Consider the following 17,423-nt stretch of genomic DNA (forward strand, 5'->3'; position numbering starts at 1 on the left):
AATAAACCATGAGTCGACGAAGACGGGGTCCTATCCTCAAAGTAGGGGTTAGTTTTCATTTTGGCACCTCAGAGCTTAATCCAGTCATGGATGCCTCTGAGGAGCCCACAGAAGCCAAGAAGCACACACATCACCCTCCATATGAGAGCTTTGGGGGCCTCAGGGAATGGTGCAAACCCTGGAAATATTGTACCACACCACGGTGTCACATATACGTGCACACATTCATGAAGACTTAGCACAATTGCAGTGGGGAACAAAGCTCAGAGGTGGAGAAGGAGGAGAGATCAGACAGTTGTGTGAACTGACATAACACACAGAAAAGCATACGGACCATCCCCCGGATAATGAAGACGAACAGTCTATACGTTCGTGTGTGCTAAGAATGGAGATGAAAGCGTGTGAGTTGGTGGCAGGCTGTCAGTGTTAGCTCTGGTGTCGGGTGTTACAGATTCCCACTTGGATTTGATCTGCTGTTCAGGGTTCCTAAGAGCTTCCTGTCGAAACTCAGATCCGCATAATCCATACTGTCGACAGCAGTTGCCGTGAACTGAGTGAACCCGATGTATGCCCTCGCATTCAGGTCCAGCAAAGTGTCTTTTGTAATTGGCTTCGCTTGCTTTAATTCACCTGCTGGCCGGTGAAAAACTCATACGAATCATGTAAAATGTCAAAAAGCAGATTTTCGCAACAGATTTACAGAAAATTTAGGGGATATTTTCAAAATGTTAACACAATTGTGAGATGACTGTGTTTCCATTGAGTGATGTTAAACAACCACCGCACTAGCCGTCATTATTTGTAATCAAAGGTGACGTAGGCACGTTATGTGAGCAATAGTGGAAGGGCAAGCCCCTTATACGTATAAGGGGAGGGATTTCTCACAGGTGATAGTCCACGATTTCACAAAGGAATTGTGGATTAGAAATTTCCGGATGATCCGCTCGACATTTGAAGAGTTATGCGATGCAATAACGCCTCTTGTAACGCCTGCTGCATCATGCCCGAGGAAGCCAATTACTACCGACAAGCGCATAGCCATAGCATCATGTGACCTACATGATAGTACAGTTTTGCGAAATGTGGCTTTTTTCATATTTCATTAAGATGAGCATGAGGTGGCACTAATTACACTCTGGTGCCACTGCAGAAGAAGTGCGTACACCGAGATCACAAAATTAAAAGAGTGCCAGTTAAAAATAAAGTAAACTAAGTACAAAAGAAGGATATATAGTTCCAGAGAGCACAAAAGAAATGGAAATAGAGAGTTTTGAACATTAAAATCACAGCTCTGTGCTCTTTGATTTCTTCTTGTAACAGCCCTGTGTGCATAAGCATGTTAAGGACAAGGAGAGTTGAGGCCCCTTACGTCTTCATGAACTGAAGGCACTGAGGAACTGAATGGAAAGCTAAACTGAATCTGTGCTCTCTTCAAAGCCCGACTCCACTGACAAAGTTTTACTTTTAGTTCAGTTTTCCATCAGAAAGGGCTGTCTGTTTGGGAAGGACTGAGAGCACGACTAAATAAATGAGACTTTAATTATACTGTCCAATTTGTGTGAGAGTTTGTAAACAGATGATTTGATATAGTTTTGCAGTTGTAAAATGTGGTCTCCATTTACTTCCATTCATCAAGAATCTTCTGTGTTTTTATGATTCTTCGTTCAGCGTGAAAGCATGTGAAAAAAAAAGGTGTTTTTTTTCGCAAATTCAAATGATTATCTTTGGAATGAAGCACTCCTGAAAGAGACCTTACTGGAAAGGGGTTCGCTCATACAAAATTTGTTTTTATGATAATGTAGCACTAGAAGCAGTAGGCGGTTGATAAAAAATTAATCAACAACATAAATCTTTTAAGTCATTTAAAAAGCAAAAATAAAAGACAGCGGTAAATCAAATGTGTTTGGGTTTGGACTGTTGGTTGGACAAATCAAACAATTTCAAAAAAGTCACCTTGGGCTTTGGGATTTTGTGACAAACATTTTCCTAAAACTATATTTAAACATTTTACATGCTAAATAATTCATTTAGTGTGAACACGTAATCAACGGTTCATCCTAGGGAAATAACTCAGTTGCAGTCCTATCTAACACACGCTGACATGTAACTCTCACACGCAGGCGACGTTGTCACATTATGTTCTGAGTTAAGAGCTCAATGTGTCACTTGAACTCAGAGTTAATGCCACTTCTAAATGTACCGTATCCTCCTGCGCTGCGTCGAGTTCAGCAGGAGGATTACCTGATAAACATATCTGGTGTATGGAGACCTTGAATAAGTTCATGTTATATCATTTAATTAAAGCTTAGATAATGGAAACTGAAACTGATATCTGTGATGTGACAACAGAGAGCTCTCCTCTCAGTGAGAAAGATCACAGCCAGATGGCACTAAGTTTCCATGCAGCGCTGCCTGAAGTCTGTCCTCTAGTGGTTTAAACAAAGAGCTCCGACTCTCACACAGCTGATGAATGTAGTCCCAACCTTGTCACTAAAGAGGCAGTATCAGTTCTCTGCTCACTTCAAAGACCTCGCTTTCTATTCAGATTCTGTCACCGCTGCCACCGCTGGAAGGATACAGACTTGAATGTCTTTTCCTTTGTGGCAACAACACATATCCTCTCTCTGTGTCTTGGCAAGAAAACTACCAGAGAAGCATAGAGAAACACTTCAACTTACAAAAACATTTTATTTGCCCTTCAAAGGCAAAGCGAGTGAACTGACAGTGTGGGATGTTCATTGCAAAGCGTTACAAAAATACAAAAAGTACGTAAATGCTTCGAGTTGTTTAAGGTCTTTCAGAGCAGACGACTCCAGCTGCATTAACAAGCCGGATAAATAAGGGAATAAATATTCTTGTCGGTCAGTCAACAGTCTGGTGTTCGGTCGTTTTCACTCCCCCTGGTCAGCGGTGTCGATGTGAGCACTATCGTCAATCTCATCTAAGTGGTCATCATGGACCATGTGGTCACCATGGTTACGGTGGTCGCTGTGTTGATCTGTGTCATGATTCAGCTGTGCGTACTCCACTGTACCCTGCTGAAAAGGGACAAAACCATGACACGTGAGGGTGATGTGAAGAAACAATAACGGCTGGACCACTCATTATGAACTGATACCTGATGAAAGATTATCACATTCATGCCTTTATCATCAGCATGACAGACTGACTGCTTGCAATGTACTGTATGTATTTGTGGATGCAGAAAGGTACACAAAAACCCCAACAAAAGTTTGCTATCTTTACCCAGGAGGTCATTAGTGTGTGTATCAAATTTCATGGAAATCCATGCATCAGTTACAGAGAAATTTGCTAAAAACAAATGTGAATCTTGTGGTGGGTTTAGAGGAAGTCAGGGGATCACCAGCGTCAGTGGGACTCATCCTCTGGGGACCATGAATGTCTGCAGAAAATTTAATTACAGTCCATTCAAAGGTTTTTGAAATATTTCAATTTGGACCAACATAGTGGGCTGGCCGACAAACTTTCTATCTTTGCTAAAAACGAGACAGAGTCATGAGAAAGCTCCGTTATTCTTCCAGATTTCCAGATGAAGTTCCTTAAAACACAAGTACAAATGTTTAATCTTTCCTCTATTTTAGGAAATGTTCTCCCTAATACATGCTGAACAGTATGTTTACCTGCAAACTAATTTCTGCAGATACATTTTTGATCAGCCAACATAAAAAAAAGAATTAATAGACTCTTGATTCATATTCATTAATGTCATCAAAGTTTAACATCTGGACATAAATGGTGCCAAATTGTATTTTTTTTCCTCAGAAGACTTCCTGTGTAATTATCAGCAAATGATCATAAAAGTACAAACTAATTAAGTATTAGAAAGCGTTTTACTTGGAGTATAATACTGTCAGTTACCTGTCTACAAACAATCAAAACTGTCTCCTCAGGGTTTCCTTTATTGCACTGTGTCTGTCCGTGAGAGGTCTCTCTGAGCAAAGACACAACAGAGTCATGAGTGTGTGCCTCTTTTTTTCGAGGGTGTGCATACATGTGTGTGTTTCTACTTACACCGTTGAGCTGCTCGGGAACACCTGCAAAAACAAAGCCAGAGGACATGCTCAGGAAACAAAAAGAGTCTGAAGATTAAAGGAGGGCTTGTAAAGTCATCAGTACTCCTGTGAATGACTCCCACATCCCATGAAGCTTATCACATCACACATTCACACGAGTATGTACGCACTAATACTGTCGTTACGTACAAGCAAGTCTCCTCTTGCAGCACATAGAGTAAAAAACATCCCTGTTATGTTATTCTGTGTTTCTCTTCACTTCTGCTGTATCATTGTTTGTATCAGCTGACATTTATTCTGTTAGGAGTTATAAGGAGCCAATGAATGAACAATGGTTGCAAGTTTTCCCCCGTGAGAATGAAACAATGGAACGAGTTGCTCACTCAATCTTAACGGATGTACCCGCTGTTTGGCTATGATTGTTAGAACAGGAAGTTCTCTTTGACTAAAGCAGGAAGTGGACACCTGGCGACTGGGCCTTCTGTTTTAATGGGACATTCTTTCACTAACAATGCAGATGTTTACAGTTGGAGCTGATCCTGTTTCCTGGCGCTTTTCTTTTTTCAAACGTCAGCGAAGGGCCCTGATTTCTCTTAACGCATAACTTTAGGCGGGATTTGAATAAAGAACAGGATATTAGTCGTACCTTGCTTGGAGCTCCGCACTTCGCTGTAAACCGTGTCTGTGCCCTGTTTCACCGGAGCTGTCAACAACAAATACATTATTTTAGACAGTGTTTTCAAAGGAAAACTCATAACTCACCTCGTGTCACCGTGAATTTGTTAAAAAAACAAACTGTTTTTCTCGCAAGTCTCCACGATGAATAAAGAATCCATAAACTGAGCAAATTCTTGATGAACTGGAGTGAACAGGGTCTGCGTTTAACAGCAAAACTTTCAAACCATCCATTTACAAACTCTCACACAAGTTGTGCAGTATAATCCAAATCTTATTTACCCTGTTGCATGCATATTTTTTTTATTCTTTGTTCAACATGGAGGCTTGCAAGAAAAATGAAATCTTCACAATTTCAATGTAACGCGGTTGAGTAATTGATATAAAAATCATCATTTTGTGGGTGAAGTATTCATTTTAGTTCAAAATGATTCCACTCATAATACTAAAATTCAGAGTCAGTCTCACCTCTGTCAGGGTCTGCCTGTCTGAACTGCACCTCTGTGTATTCTGGCAGCTTTTCTGGAGCGGTCACACTATTCTGGTCATCAGACTCTGCAGAATACAGCAGCAAGCTGAAGTTAAACTTCCACCTATGCTGAGTAGTGAACAATCCCAAACACTGTTTATACAATGGAAAAAGTAACATATATGCTCAAATAACAGAAGGATTTTTTACAGAAAGAGGGACACCACTAATGGAGGTAATATAGGAACACAGACTGATAATTGAAGTCAGTCAGTTCATATAAGCGAGACACTTTTACACAGTTAATCCTACATATATCATCCTGAAGCTGTAAATACTCACTAGTGCACCAAATGTGTATTACTCCACAGCTGAAAATAGTCCCCCAAAATATATTGCTTACTCCTCTTTGAGTAACATTTGCTCAAAACTAAAGTGACTAGCTGTTACAGGAAATTAACTTGCACTTTTTAAAAATGGTATCATGTTCTTGTGACTTGTTGTTTTAAAAAGGTCTTCACTATCAGGCTCAGAGCTGAGTATCACAGATGGTGTAAGGAAGTTGTAAATTATTAAAAGACAGACTAACATATTGTTGATTTTGTCCTCTTTTCATGGGATCTGTTGACAAGTTAAACTGTCCACACAATCTACTCACCAGAGCCTGAAGTGTGCTCACTCCAAACACTCTTTCCCATCATGCCTGGAGTCACTACACAGGGAGAAAAAACACGGCACCGGTCTCAGTTATTGCATCAGTACAATCTACACCGCTACTGTCATGCATTAAAAAACAGTACACAAAGAAATTATTAAAAATGCATTTACAAAATACAGTTTGCTGCTCTATATTTGTGTGCTCCTGATAAGTGACTCTACCATTGGCAGCCTCATTGACCTCTGCCTGGGTGAGGCTCAGCCGCTCCACTTTAGTGCCGGCCGACTTCCTGAGGAGAGGTGGAGACAAAAAACAATCAGCTTATTAAAACAGGAAACGTTGAGGTGGTTACCATACTACCTACTCATGCTGCTCAGATTGCTTCACCTTCAAAACACTGATTTTTGATAAGAGCATGAGAAATGTTACTTACACTGACAGCTCGTTAGTTCTCTTCCGCTTAAACAGAAGGAGCCGTTTTTTAAAGGCCATGATAAGGATCAATGCCAGAAGGAGTAGGACGCAGAAGATGATTACAGCGATGAGGCCTTTCTTCCAGCCAGCCATCTTCACTGCAGAATACATTTGAATGAAATAAATGAATACGTGCAATAATAGTTTGACTGTTAAACACAAATTTCAACATTTTTGTAAAGTTTACCATTTAATGATGGGCAAAAAAGTTCTTTTCAGTGTTACCATAAGAAATGGAGTCCGCTAATATCGACAAATGACCAGTACACGGACAAAAAAAGATGTAACAGTCCAAAACGCTTTCTATTAGCCATAAGTGATGCAGTAGCGACCAACAAGTAAACTGTGACCTGAGCTATTGTTAGCTAGCTAGCTGTGTTTTAGTTATGCTACATGGTTGCTTGTAATGTTTGCTGATAGTGTAATTTGCGAGCAGTAAGCCAATTAGTATCATGGAGCTAGTGGTCTAAATTAAATAAGGGAAAACTGCAGATAGTGATGTGATCTTAGTTAGAGTACGAGCAACAGGACGCTGACAGCAATTCACTTAAAGAAGTATTTAACTGCTGGAGAGATGACCTTTTAAATCTCTAGAAAGATGCAAATACTTTTAAAATTGGCACTAAATGACCAGAGAAAACAGAAAACACGGTGCCTTTGCCCAAGAGGTAGAAAACCTACAGCTACCAGAATGCACTGCGCTGCACCAGACCAATAAACACTCCCTTTGGTGGGTGATGTAATAGGCACGCCTATATGTAAAACAGTGGCGGCTGGCAAGAGACAATCTCTTATTACAGTTAAACAGTAAGCCAACGCGATTCTAAAAACATCTGAGGTGAAAAATATGCAACGCAGTAACAGAATCTTGTTTTTTAATTTGATCAGTGCTGCCTAGTTTTACTGTTTGATCGGATTTCTGTCCAATCAGAGACAGAGAGAGAGTGGCCTGAGAGTGTGTCTGTTGATCTACTTCTATCCTCTTTGTGTCCGTGGTGGCGGCATGAGTGGTGGGCAGTACGAAAATGCGGAAGTGCAATCTGTAGTTGGAGAAACAGTCCCGAAGGCCAGCCAAACTCTGCTGAATGATGTGTTTTGCATCAAGGTTTGCCGTGGGGGCAGGAGGAAAATGTAGGCACTGGTTGGAAGGAAGTTTACCAAAGTTCATCTACACACACTATACACATTGTATTGATACAAAGCTTGTTAAAAATGGCTAAACACACACACACACAGAACCTTTTACCGAAGATAAAACTCACCTCCGAGCATGACAGGGTGGCTTTGTTTGGCTTCGTCGGCTGCGTTTGTGCCCACACAGTAGTACTCCCCTTGATGCTCTCTTCTGACTTCTTTGATGCTGTAGGATGCTTCCTTTTTCATGGAGGTCTGGAAGGCGAGAGCACCCTGGCTCTTGGTGTGGTACCAGGTGAAGTTGATGGGAAAAGAGCCTTTCTCAACAGAGCAGACGAGAGTCACGTCCTGCCCCTCGGAGACGTCCCCAGTGTAAGGGAGCATAGTCAACTTTGGTAGTGACACAGGCTCTGCATGGAGTAAAATGAATGTTAGACCTGCAGTTCAGCATATTAACAGTTTATATGGATGATTTGTCATTTAACACACCTATGATGGTTGAGAGTTGCAGCTGCTGCCCTGATCCCAACATGGGAGGCCTGTTTTGACTGTTTTTCGCGTGGCACAGAAAGCTATTTAAGTCTGAAGTCTTTCTGATGGCTGAACAGTTAAAGATGGCCTGCTCTCCCAGCTTGCTCACCACCCTACGCTCCCTCAGCCCATTAGGGCCGTGCAGGGTATATTCGATGGGCAGAGTGCCACTGTTGCTCTGACAGAGCAGCTGGAAGCGCTTCCCCAACACCAGCGTGCCCCCCACCACACTCAGCGTGGGTTTTGAAACAGGAACTGAGGAAAAGATAATTGGCCAGTTAGTCAGTGCAACAAAAAAGAACAAGACACAGACAAACAAGAGTCGACAGCCACAAGAGCAGCTCTGTGAGGATGCAGATCTAGCACACTGATGCTCAGAGCAAGATGTTCGTACATTTTAAGACTCACCTTTTGCTTTAATGACAATAGTTTGGCTTTCTTTTACAAAGCTGTGCAAAAGAGTAGCAGCCTGGGCTTTACAGGTATAGTTGCCATTTTTCAGAGGATTTGCCACAGTGATGTAAGTCTCTGAACTGGTGAGTTTGACTTTGTCTCTGTAGATGGAGAACTGCACGCTTTCATTGGTGATCTTCTCAGGAACATGAATGGTGATGGAGCAGGTGAGTTTGAAGCTGTCTCCCTCAAATATGTCTGTGGGCTTTACAGTCAGTCGTGGCTTTGAAAATAGCTCTGTTAAAATGAGACAGCAAAAATAAACCTTAAACAGTGTGGTTTACTTCTTAATTTTGACAACAGAAAGGCAAAATCACTTTATCTTAAGGTTTTTGTAAAAATAAGAGCTTATTAAGTCCTTATAAGGTACTAATTAACATTATACTGTGTTAATAAGACTATATAAGTGTTAGTAATCATAAATACATTGACTCTTAGATTATAAGACATTAATAAGCAGTTATAAGAAAAGCATTAGGACCCAATCAGGTGGAGTGCATTTCAGCAGCCTGGGGTGGCTTTTGTTACAGATTCCAATGAGAGTAAAGCGTTTGCTGATTGCGTGTTGTTAAACGTGTCATTTTTCCACTCTCTGCACCTCCTGTATTTGCAGGAGCACCCTGACTGACTGGAGTTGAAAGATTTCAACTAAGTATGGAAAAAGTGCCCTACGTCAGGTGTTTATTCCTGTTGTCCAACAGGACAACCATGAGGTCGCCCATACACGTATTACCAGTTATGCTTTAAACTTATGACAACAAGGTACTTCATGTCTTATTAGACATTCAGTCCAATCACCAGAAAAAATCTTGGCAAGTTTCTGCAAACACTTGGTACGTTACATGGGTAAATTATTTTGTAGCATATAAATTGAAACTTTATGTTTACATGTTGGGTTAGGTTGAGGCACAAAAAACACCTGGTGACGGTAAAAAGGTCATGTTTTGGCCCAAAAAGGCCCAATGAATGAAACCTTTTATTGGCACAAAAGCTGCTGGCAAATCAGGGAAAAGTCGTTAAAAAAAACCCCAGGTTTGGCGGCTCAAAAGTCATTGGGAAACGCTGCGATGTGTTGGTTCCATGGCTAAAATACCACAGGGAAATACAACAATGAGTAAGTGAAAACAACCAGGTTTGGTGTCACAAATGCCACCAGGAAACACTGCAATTTCTTTGCCAAAAACACCCAGGTTTGGCAAAAAAAGAAGAAAAACCTACTAGTGTTAAGGCACTGGAAGGTCGCGGAAAAACTTCCAATGTCGTTGGTTTCAAACAGCGGTCTTAAGCTTGACAGGTGCTTGCCCAGGTGCCACACCATTAACCATCCTCTCCACCTCCAGATGATAAAGTCAGCTTATATGTTACGCCACTTTAGAAACGTTGATATTATACAAACGAAACACTCAAATGTAATGTATTTGTGGTTTGCAGAAATGTAAAATGTCAACTTTTTCTTGTTGTGACTAAGCTGAGACATTTCATAACAGAGTTTTCCAGTTCTTGCCTTTGACTGTGATGGTTTTATTGGTTTCTCTCTGCACGTTGCCCCACTCCGCCTTGCACACGAGCATCCCAGAATCGCCCTCTTTTACAGTAAAACGATGAACGAGGCTGACTTGTGCTTGATTGAGGATCCTCCTGTCCTTCGTCAAGAATACCTCAATGTTCTTCAGCGGACTCACCACTTTACAGACCACCTCTATGATCTCACCCTCAAAGACTTCGTGGGAGGGCAGCACATTCATGATCGGGGAAATGAAGAGTCCTGCAAGACACAACTCAGAGGCGTCAATCAAACAAGCTTCATTGAGCAACCTAATCTTTTCTTGGAGACACAACAGCTCTTGAAATAATCACCTTTGACTATCACTTGAATCTCATTGCTGCTGTTGGAGCGTCTGGCTCCAGAAAGCATATTGACCTCATAGTCACAGAACAGGAAGCTGTCTCCAGTCTCCCTCAGGACCAGTGTGGCGTCTGATGAATTCCCACTGGGTGGCGGCTGCTTTATCTTCTTAATGTCTCCGTTTCTAAATCTCTGGTAAAACCGGAAGATGAGGGATCCTTTCTCCTCCTGAGCACTGCAGGTGGCAATGAACTCTTCACCCTGATACGGTTCGGTCTTATTTAAATACAGAATGGGGGTCTGCAGGCCTGTGAAAAGGAAAACCCAAAGGGACAGAGGAGAGACAAAACTTTACATACTCAAGTTGTTTGTGAAGATATAATGGCACACATTAAAGAGCTGCTTGGATATGAGGTGTGTGAAAAAACTCTATTTTGGAGAACTTTATCAAATCGCCAAGACAGTGAGGAAAATGAAGAAACGTACACCTGATTTTGTGATGTTTAGGCCATTAAAGGGTAACATTTTTGCAAAACAATTTCAACCTGGACCCTATTTTTCTATGTTTTTGTGCATAAGTAACTAATTGGAACTGAAATTGCTCCAGTTTTGAGCCAAGTTTTGGTTGAAATAAACCCTTAATTCACCTAGGAAGATGTAAAAACATGCAGGCTCTGTACATGCTAAAGTTACTGCTTATTTAGATGGAGTCTGTCGGCTTTGGTGATTGTAATTTTAGGGCTATTTAACAACAATCTGAGCCTGTCGGGGCAAAAACAAGTATTTTAAGTGGACATTAAATGATGGTGGACAAATGCCTGGAGAGATCACATTGCAGCCTGTTTTGCCACTGTAGCACTCTCACTTAGTACTGGACCAGTTTCAACATTTTTTGTTCCTATAAGACACAAAAACATGGGGAAATGGGGTCCAGGTTGAAAAATACCCAAGTTACCCTTTAAATAAAATCGTGTATATTTACATCCCTGATAATAATTTTCCAAAGTTTACTTTAAGTAAAAATGTATTTTTCTTATGCTGCAAAAAGAAAGAAAGAAAATACAAAACTCATCATCTCAAAACTCATTATATTTACAGCATTTACAGTTTCGTTGTTTGTCCTTTTCAGTAGCTGTCTGACATTGGACAAACACAAAGGAAGCATTTTAAGATTTGTGATGTTCTTCCTGGCATAAGTTTTGCAAAACAATAATGCAGCCAGAATATTCACTATGATTGATATTTAACTCATGATGGTTTTAGGTGTCAGGAAATGCTTATTTACACTGCAGAGGACAGGAAATCTGTGTAAACACTCCACTGTTTGCTGTGGAAAAAGTTGGCAGTAATGTTAATTATTCAACAATTGGGGAAAAAAAACAAAATAAAGTTTTGTCCAACAAGCTTATGTTGACTTTTTCCCCAAACATGCTGATATATGTCAGATGTTCAAGTATATCATCACCTTTTTCATGTTATCCTACTCTTGTCAGACACAAACAATTACAAACAAATCTAAACAATTGAAAACAAATAAATCCTTGTGTGAGAAATCCATTGTACTAGGATATATATCTCTACCTGTGACATCAAGTTTTTGGCTCAGGGTGGCTTTGTGCTTGTCCTTCACGGTGACCCGACACTCATAACTTCCAGAGTCTGCTGCTCTGGCCGGGTTGAGCTCATACACAACTGAGTCTTCTGTGGTGGTAATGGAGAGGACGGTGACACCATCCTGTGTGAGCTGGAAAGTGTGTTTCAGGTCAGGGATGTTGTCATGGCTGACTCTGACCTGGCAGCGCAGGGTCACGGGCGTCCCGCTCTCAACTGTGCTGCTGGGTTGGACAAAGAGGGTGGCGCCATCTATAGTATATGCTGTAAAAAACATGCAGACATTTAGTCCAGAGAATAATTAGGACTTATTTATCTAAAACCAACATCAGGGACCCAGTCGGTAATGCAATACAACAGTCTATTATTCTCTCTATAATAAAGGTGAAGTCTGAAGAAAGCCGTTCCTCGGCCTCCAGTCTACTGCACAGCGAGCAGGAGCTGCTGACGGAAGGAAAAAGCTTCCACAAACAGAGTTTGACCCTCTTTACCCCCCTGGGAGAGCTGTGTTGATTTATCCCAACTTCTGCTTTCCCTCAGAAACAACAGCACGGTGTAACCTGCCTCAACAACCACCAAACAAACACTTAGTCCACATCCTCAAAGTGCTGCTGCAAGTTTGGGCTCAGTGATGTAAAGTGACTGAGGCGGTGAATAACTGTGTTAACTCAGCTGCTGCAGAAATATGTATGAAGCTGTTAGACCATAAGGTTGTTAAAGTGCGGGTACAGCAAAAATTAATGTGTTATGAGTTTGTTACACTACAGAAAAATGTTTTATTAATGAGACTGACAAACTGAAAAGCTTGAAAAAAATCACAAAGTATATAAAATTAGGAAAGGGAGAGATGACTGGTTCCTCTGTAAAATCAAATATAGATCAAAAACTTATATATATAATAATATATATAAAAAAAGCTTGATTGTAGTTGCTAAATCATGAAAGTTTTTGACCACTGCTGGTCTTTGTCACAGCTATGAAAACCTTTATTTACAGATTGGCAGTGGTTGAAACACGTTGTCTCTTTTAATGATTTAACCACTACAGTAAATCTATTTTTTAATATAACTTTTCTTTGTTTTCTACATTTTTTGAGTGCCTGGACTGCCTTTCTATGTATCCAATATTAAAAAATGCTGGGGGTGTATCCACTGAAGAAGCAGCCGCTGCTCAGCGACAGCCTCTCGTTCAGCAGCTAATGCACAAAGCATGCTTGCTTGTGTTGTTAAATCTGTGGCATTTGCCGGCCTGTTTATTCATGTATTTACTTGGACTGAAAGAGCTACGAGGGCTTGTTGAATGTAGCAAACTCGCAGCTCACATACAGCGGGTAATCAAAATGACAAATTGCTGTACTATGCATTTTAATGTTTTTATATAGCAGGGGAACAGTTATGGTAAGGATGGCTCCAGTGTATCATTGAGCCATGATTTCGGGCCCCACCCAAAACTCCTGCATGGAACAGATTAACAGTCTCTGCAATACAGTATTGTATAATTCAGTGTTTTCAAGTTTTCAAAAGTATTTTCTGACATGTTTAACAGTTGTCAAAAAAATACATGTATGAACTGAAATTTTAAAGGTACAATTTAGCTGCGCCCTAAATATGAAGCTACGAACCAGCAGCCATAACTGGCTAACCGCTAACCGAGTGTACACGTTTTCCAGGTCAATATCCTCTCAATATGACTCATGAAGCCATAACTGGCTGCTGGTTCGTAGCTTCATATTTAGGGCACAGCTAAATTGGCTTAGCTTAGCGCAAATACTGGAAACCTCCTAGCGTACTCCATAACTAACTTTGTTTGCACTTAAACTGAATTAGAAAATTTTACAGGGTGGTTAATGTATTTCTAGAGTTTAATCTGGTTACTGGCAGCCTCACACTGACAACAGGACATCAAGTTAATTACTCAGCTTTAGAGGTGCTGGTAGAAAGATTTTGTTACCTTTAGACCTTGACACAGGCTAGCTGTTTCCTCCTCTATCCATCCAGTCTTGATGCTAAGCTAAGCTAACCGCTAACCGAGTGTACACATGTTTTCCAGGTCAATGTCCTCTCAATATGACTCATGAAGGAGACGTTTCAAAGGGTTTTATGTTCTCAGAAATGTTTTTTCCCCAGGGTCAAAATCACCCGTCAATAACTTATAGCTTACTGATGTTATACTCCTTGAAACTTACCCCCTTAAATTTGTTGGAAATTGATATATCCACAGAGGCTGAACAGATTTACAACATTTAAACCACATTTCAAACATCCATCTACCCTCTGTGGAAAATACATGATGAAGAGTGTCATACAAGGAGAATAATGATGAAGATTGTTGTCTTGAGTTCTGTCAGACTTCTTATCTCGCCAGCATGATAGAAAAAAGATGCATACTGATTGCCTGAATACCTCAGATATTTCTTTTGTCACCAAATTCCCCTCATCTCCACATGACAGACACACAACTGGACTGTTTTCCACACTTTCTTCTTTTGCAATTTCAACTGCAAACAACTTCTAGCTATCTCTTACTGTGAGGGAACATAGGGATGACTCGCCTGCCTTAGTGTCTGTGGTCTTCTATTAATCCCACACATGATGTCAAAATGTCAAACTATTTCTTTAAGACACTGACTGCCACTATAGCCAAGATCGACAATGTTGCTATGAAAAAACAGTAACTAATACCCATTTCAAAATCAAATACACGTTGTATGAAAGATATTTAAAATCTGGGAGATTCATTTAAACTTATGCTGGTTTGAAAGATTACCCAGTTTCACATGTGACGACTACAAATAGCTTCAATGAATCGCACTGAAGACTTGAAAATATCAAGGAGGCCAGGAGTGCACGATACCATGCCCATTTCCTGCAAAAAATAACTGCGCAAGATAAAAATAACTTCCTCTTTTAATACAGCACGGATAACCTAAAACTGTCTCAACGACGGAGAAACCCTCAAGACCAATTATTAGACAAGAGTCAGAAATACAGTATAACATACTCACATGACTGTCCTCTGGCACACTGCCCTGCGTTTGGAGACAAGAAGAAGAAACAGAAGTGAGAATCAGGTTTAACTGGAGGAAGATCTGTTATTCTTGAGGCAGTATCACAGTGGGGTCTTACAGAAGTGAAGGAGGCAGTAGAGGAGAAGCAGCAGCCGGTTGGGGGGTCTGGAGTCCATCCTGAGTGACGGTGGTTCACTGCTGTGAGATTAAAATACAGCTACAGAGGGCCGTCGAGACGGAGGCCAGGAGGGCAGTCAGAAGAACGAGGGAGGAACGAAGGAAGGGAGAGGTGGAACGTGTAGGGTACAAACAAGTGGTGGCCGCGGTGAGGGGGTGTTCCTCGGCTTATCATACACACTCCTTGTGCTGCTTTACTGACCAGGAAATGGCTTTACTTCCTCAGGAATCTAGCATGTACCATGTTTTTATTAGTGTGCCAGAGAAGAGAAAATTCAACAATGAGAGTCTCCTCACTTCTCTGTCAGCCTGGATCTGGTTATAGGGTGTTTCTTAAATAATTCAACAGTTTAAAATTGCTGGTTATTTTTTGCGTCATTGTGCAAAACTTCCATAATAAACTTTGCTCATATTGTAATTTAAAGGGAAAGAAAGAAAAGCAGACTTCTGCTTTTCCTCTTGGTTCTTTCTTCAGGCTTTAGAAAATCTAACCAGTGACGGGAGACTTTGGCAAATCACAGGTCATTTCAGGGAGAGGGCGTTGGTTGCTTTACAATTGCAGAAGTCCCTTCAGTAAAATCCTGATTCAGTGGTAATAATGATAATCCTGCAGAGACAGTTGCTGCTCCAGCATTGGCAACAACTGTCTACACTATAAAGCAACCCAAAAAAGTCTGATGGACTTAACAAAAGAGTCTAAAAGAGTCTAAAAGAGTCTAACATTAAGCTTGTTTCTACTGCAGGAACTTGGGCGTAGTGTTGCGGTGTCTTGCCCATTGATGCATGTATCCACCACAGGACCTGCCCCTGTAGAACTTTTACGGAAGCAAAACAAGTCCCTGCCTCGGGGTAGATACTTCAGCGTGGCTCTGAAAAACTGCTAGGTTGGGCTTGGAGTTGATTCAGTGTTGACTGGGTACAAGTTAAGGCCGGGGAAGACATCAACAAAACAAGTGCCACTTTAATGCTGCGTTCATGTGATGTTGGAATAATTGGAATGACAACTTTTCCACTGGAAAAATTCACATAAACAGCATCTCATGTCAGAAAAAATACCATGGCAACTCAGAGATAATTTTATAACACGAGTTGTTATTTTTTTTTTAATTGATTCACGTATTAAATATAAGTTTTTAAAGATAGCATTCCCCCCTTATATTGTCTTCTGCTTTTAACAGGAAGACATTTTCATGAATAAAATACATATGTTTGAAATCATGGCTCACCTGATTAGTTACTGTAAATGTTGCTGCCTCCTAGGTTTTACCCGCAATATAAACGCCATTAATAAATTAAATAAAACATGTCAATATCTGCAAAGCACTTCAAAGATGGAGAGAAAGGTTGCTAGGGTTCCAATATATTTTCATGTATAGAATTTCAGAACTTTTCCGTGACTTTTCAAGGACTCTTTTTTTCTTGCCTGGCCTTTTTTAAACATCAGATTCAAACTTTGAGGAGACAGAAGGCAGGGGGAAAATGAGGACAGAGATGAAAAAAGAGGGTGTTTAGGCAAATTAGTTTTCCTTTTCCAGATTTCTGCCTACCCCAGCCTTACCATGGATTACAGCCATTTTGACCTCTGCTATATTGACATTTGGTAATATTAGAGACTGTTGCTCTCCAGATAGACCATAAAACAACAAGCACATCAGGAATTATGCAAGAACCTAAAGGCCACACTCCACTTTGCTCGTCCCACCTCTTAAATAGTTAATGTTGTCTGCTGCTTCTTTGCTGAGCTGCAGCGATTCCTACTGATCCAATCTCTAATTAAATATATCAAAACATGCAGTGTTTTGACAACACCACCGACCACCTTACACCCAGTCCTCTCCTCCAACAGTGCTCTTGTTAAAACTGTGAGATGAAACTCTGATGGAGCCGCTGAATCATTTATGGGATGCAAACTACGATGGTAGCAACTGCAGAGTGTGTAGAGATGATTTATAAATGACCAAGTGTTTGGCCAATTTGGGGAGAGATACACAACATAAGGGAATGTCAGATTGATTATGGCTACAGATTGAGATATCAATCCTGCACTTCATCTGCAATACAGCTGATGAGGAAATTAGACTTGAGTGGGCAGGAATTATTGTTGTAAGGTGTAGATTAATCGCATGACAAATATTGTAGTCGTCATGGATGTACTTCCCCATCAAATTAAAAGCCTTGGGCTATGCGAATCCTCAGGGGAACAGCCCACTCAATGCATTTTCTTCATGTCAGTATCACAAACTGCATGGGAATTTCAATTTTTGTGTCATCATATTTTTATGTTGGGAATGTGGCTGCATTGTATTTAAATTCCAGATGTACTGTAAGTATGCAATAGAATGCAGCACATTGCA

General features: G+C 40.7%; 1 protein-coding gene across 2 annotated transcripts; it reads right to left on the reverse strand.

The window, feature by feature from the left end:
- Positions 1-2,668: 2,668 nt before the first annotated feature.
- pecam1a (platelet and endothelial cell adhesion molecule 1a) lies at positions 2,669-15,256 on the reverse strand. Of its 2 annotated transcripts, XM_042505548.1 has the most exons (16): positions 15,011-15,256; positions 14,890-14,913; positions 11,856-12,149; positions 10,286-10,582; positions 9,933-10,193; positions 8,384-8,665; positions 7,934-8,230; positions 7,573-7,854; positions 6,270-6,408; positions 6,058-6,125; positions 5,837-5,890; positions 5,178-5,264; positions 4,681-4,737; positions 4,033-4,055; positions 3,880-3,952; positions 2,954-3,038 (listed from the first exon to the last, which is right to left on the reverse strand). In XM_042505548.1, exons 1-15 carry the CDS (start codon positions 15,066-15,068, stop codon positions 3,920-3,922), a joined length of 2,256 nt encoding a protein of 751 aa, XP_042361482.1. In that variant the 5' UTR covers positions 15,069-15,256; the 3' UTR covers positions 2,954-3,038; positions 3,880-3,919. The 2 variants fall into 2 exon arrangements, with proteins under 2 accessions (XP_042361481.1, XP_042361482.1); XM_042505547.1 differs by lacking the exon at positions 3,880-3,952 and having other exon boundaries at positions 2,669-3,038; positions 15,011-15,253.
- Between the last annotated feature and the right edge of the window lie 2,167 nt (positions 15,257-17,423).

The sequence above is a fragment of the Plectropomus leopardus genome, chromosome 17, assembly GCF_008729295.1.
Source record: "Plectropomus leopardus isolate mb chromosome 17, YSFRI_Pleo_2.0, whole genome shotgun sequence".
In the NCBI taxonomy this organism is placed as follows: Eukaryota; Metazoa; Chordata; class Actinopteri; order Perciformes; family Serranidae; genus Plectropomus; species Plectropomus leopardus.

Bases quoted from the DNA above. Each gene is read 5' to 3' on its own strand.
- pecam1a (XM_042505547.1), bottom strand. From the start codon at position 15,068: ATGGACTCCAGACCCCCCAACCGGCTGCTGCTTCTCCTCTACTGCCTC. The intron at 10,583-11,855 runs GTAGAGATATAT...TCCTTTTCACAG, and splicing joins CCAAAAACTTGATGTCACAG to GCCTGCAGACCCCCATTCTG. The intron at 10,194-10,285 runs GTGATTATTTCA...TGTGTCTTGCAG, and splicing joins GATTCAAGTGATAGTCAAAG to GACTCTTCATTTCCCCGATC.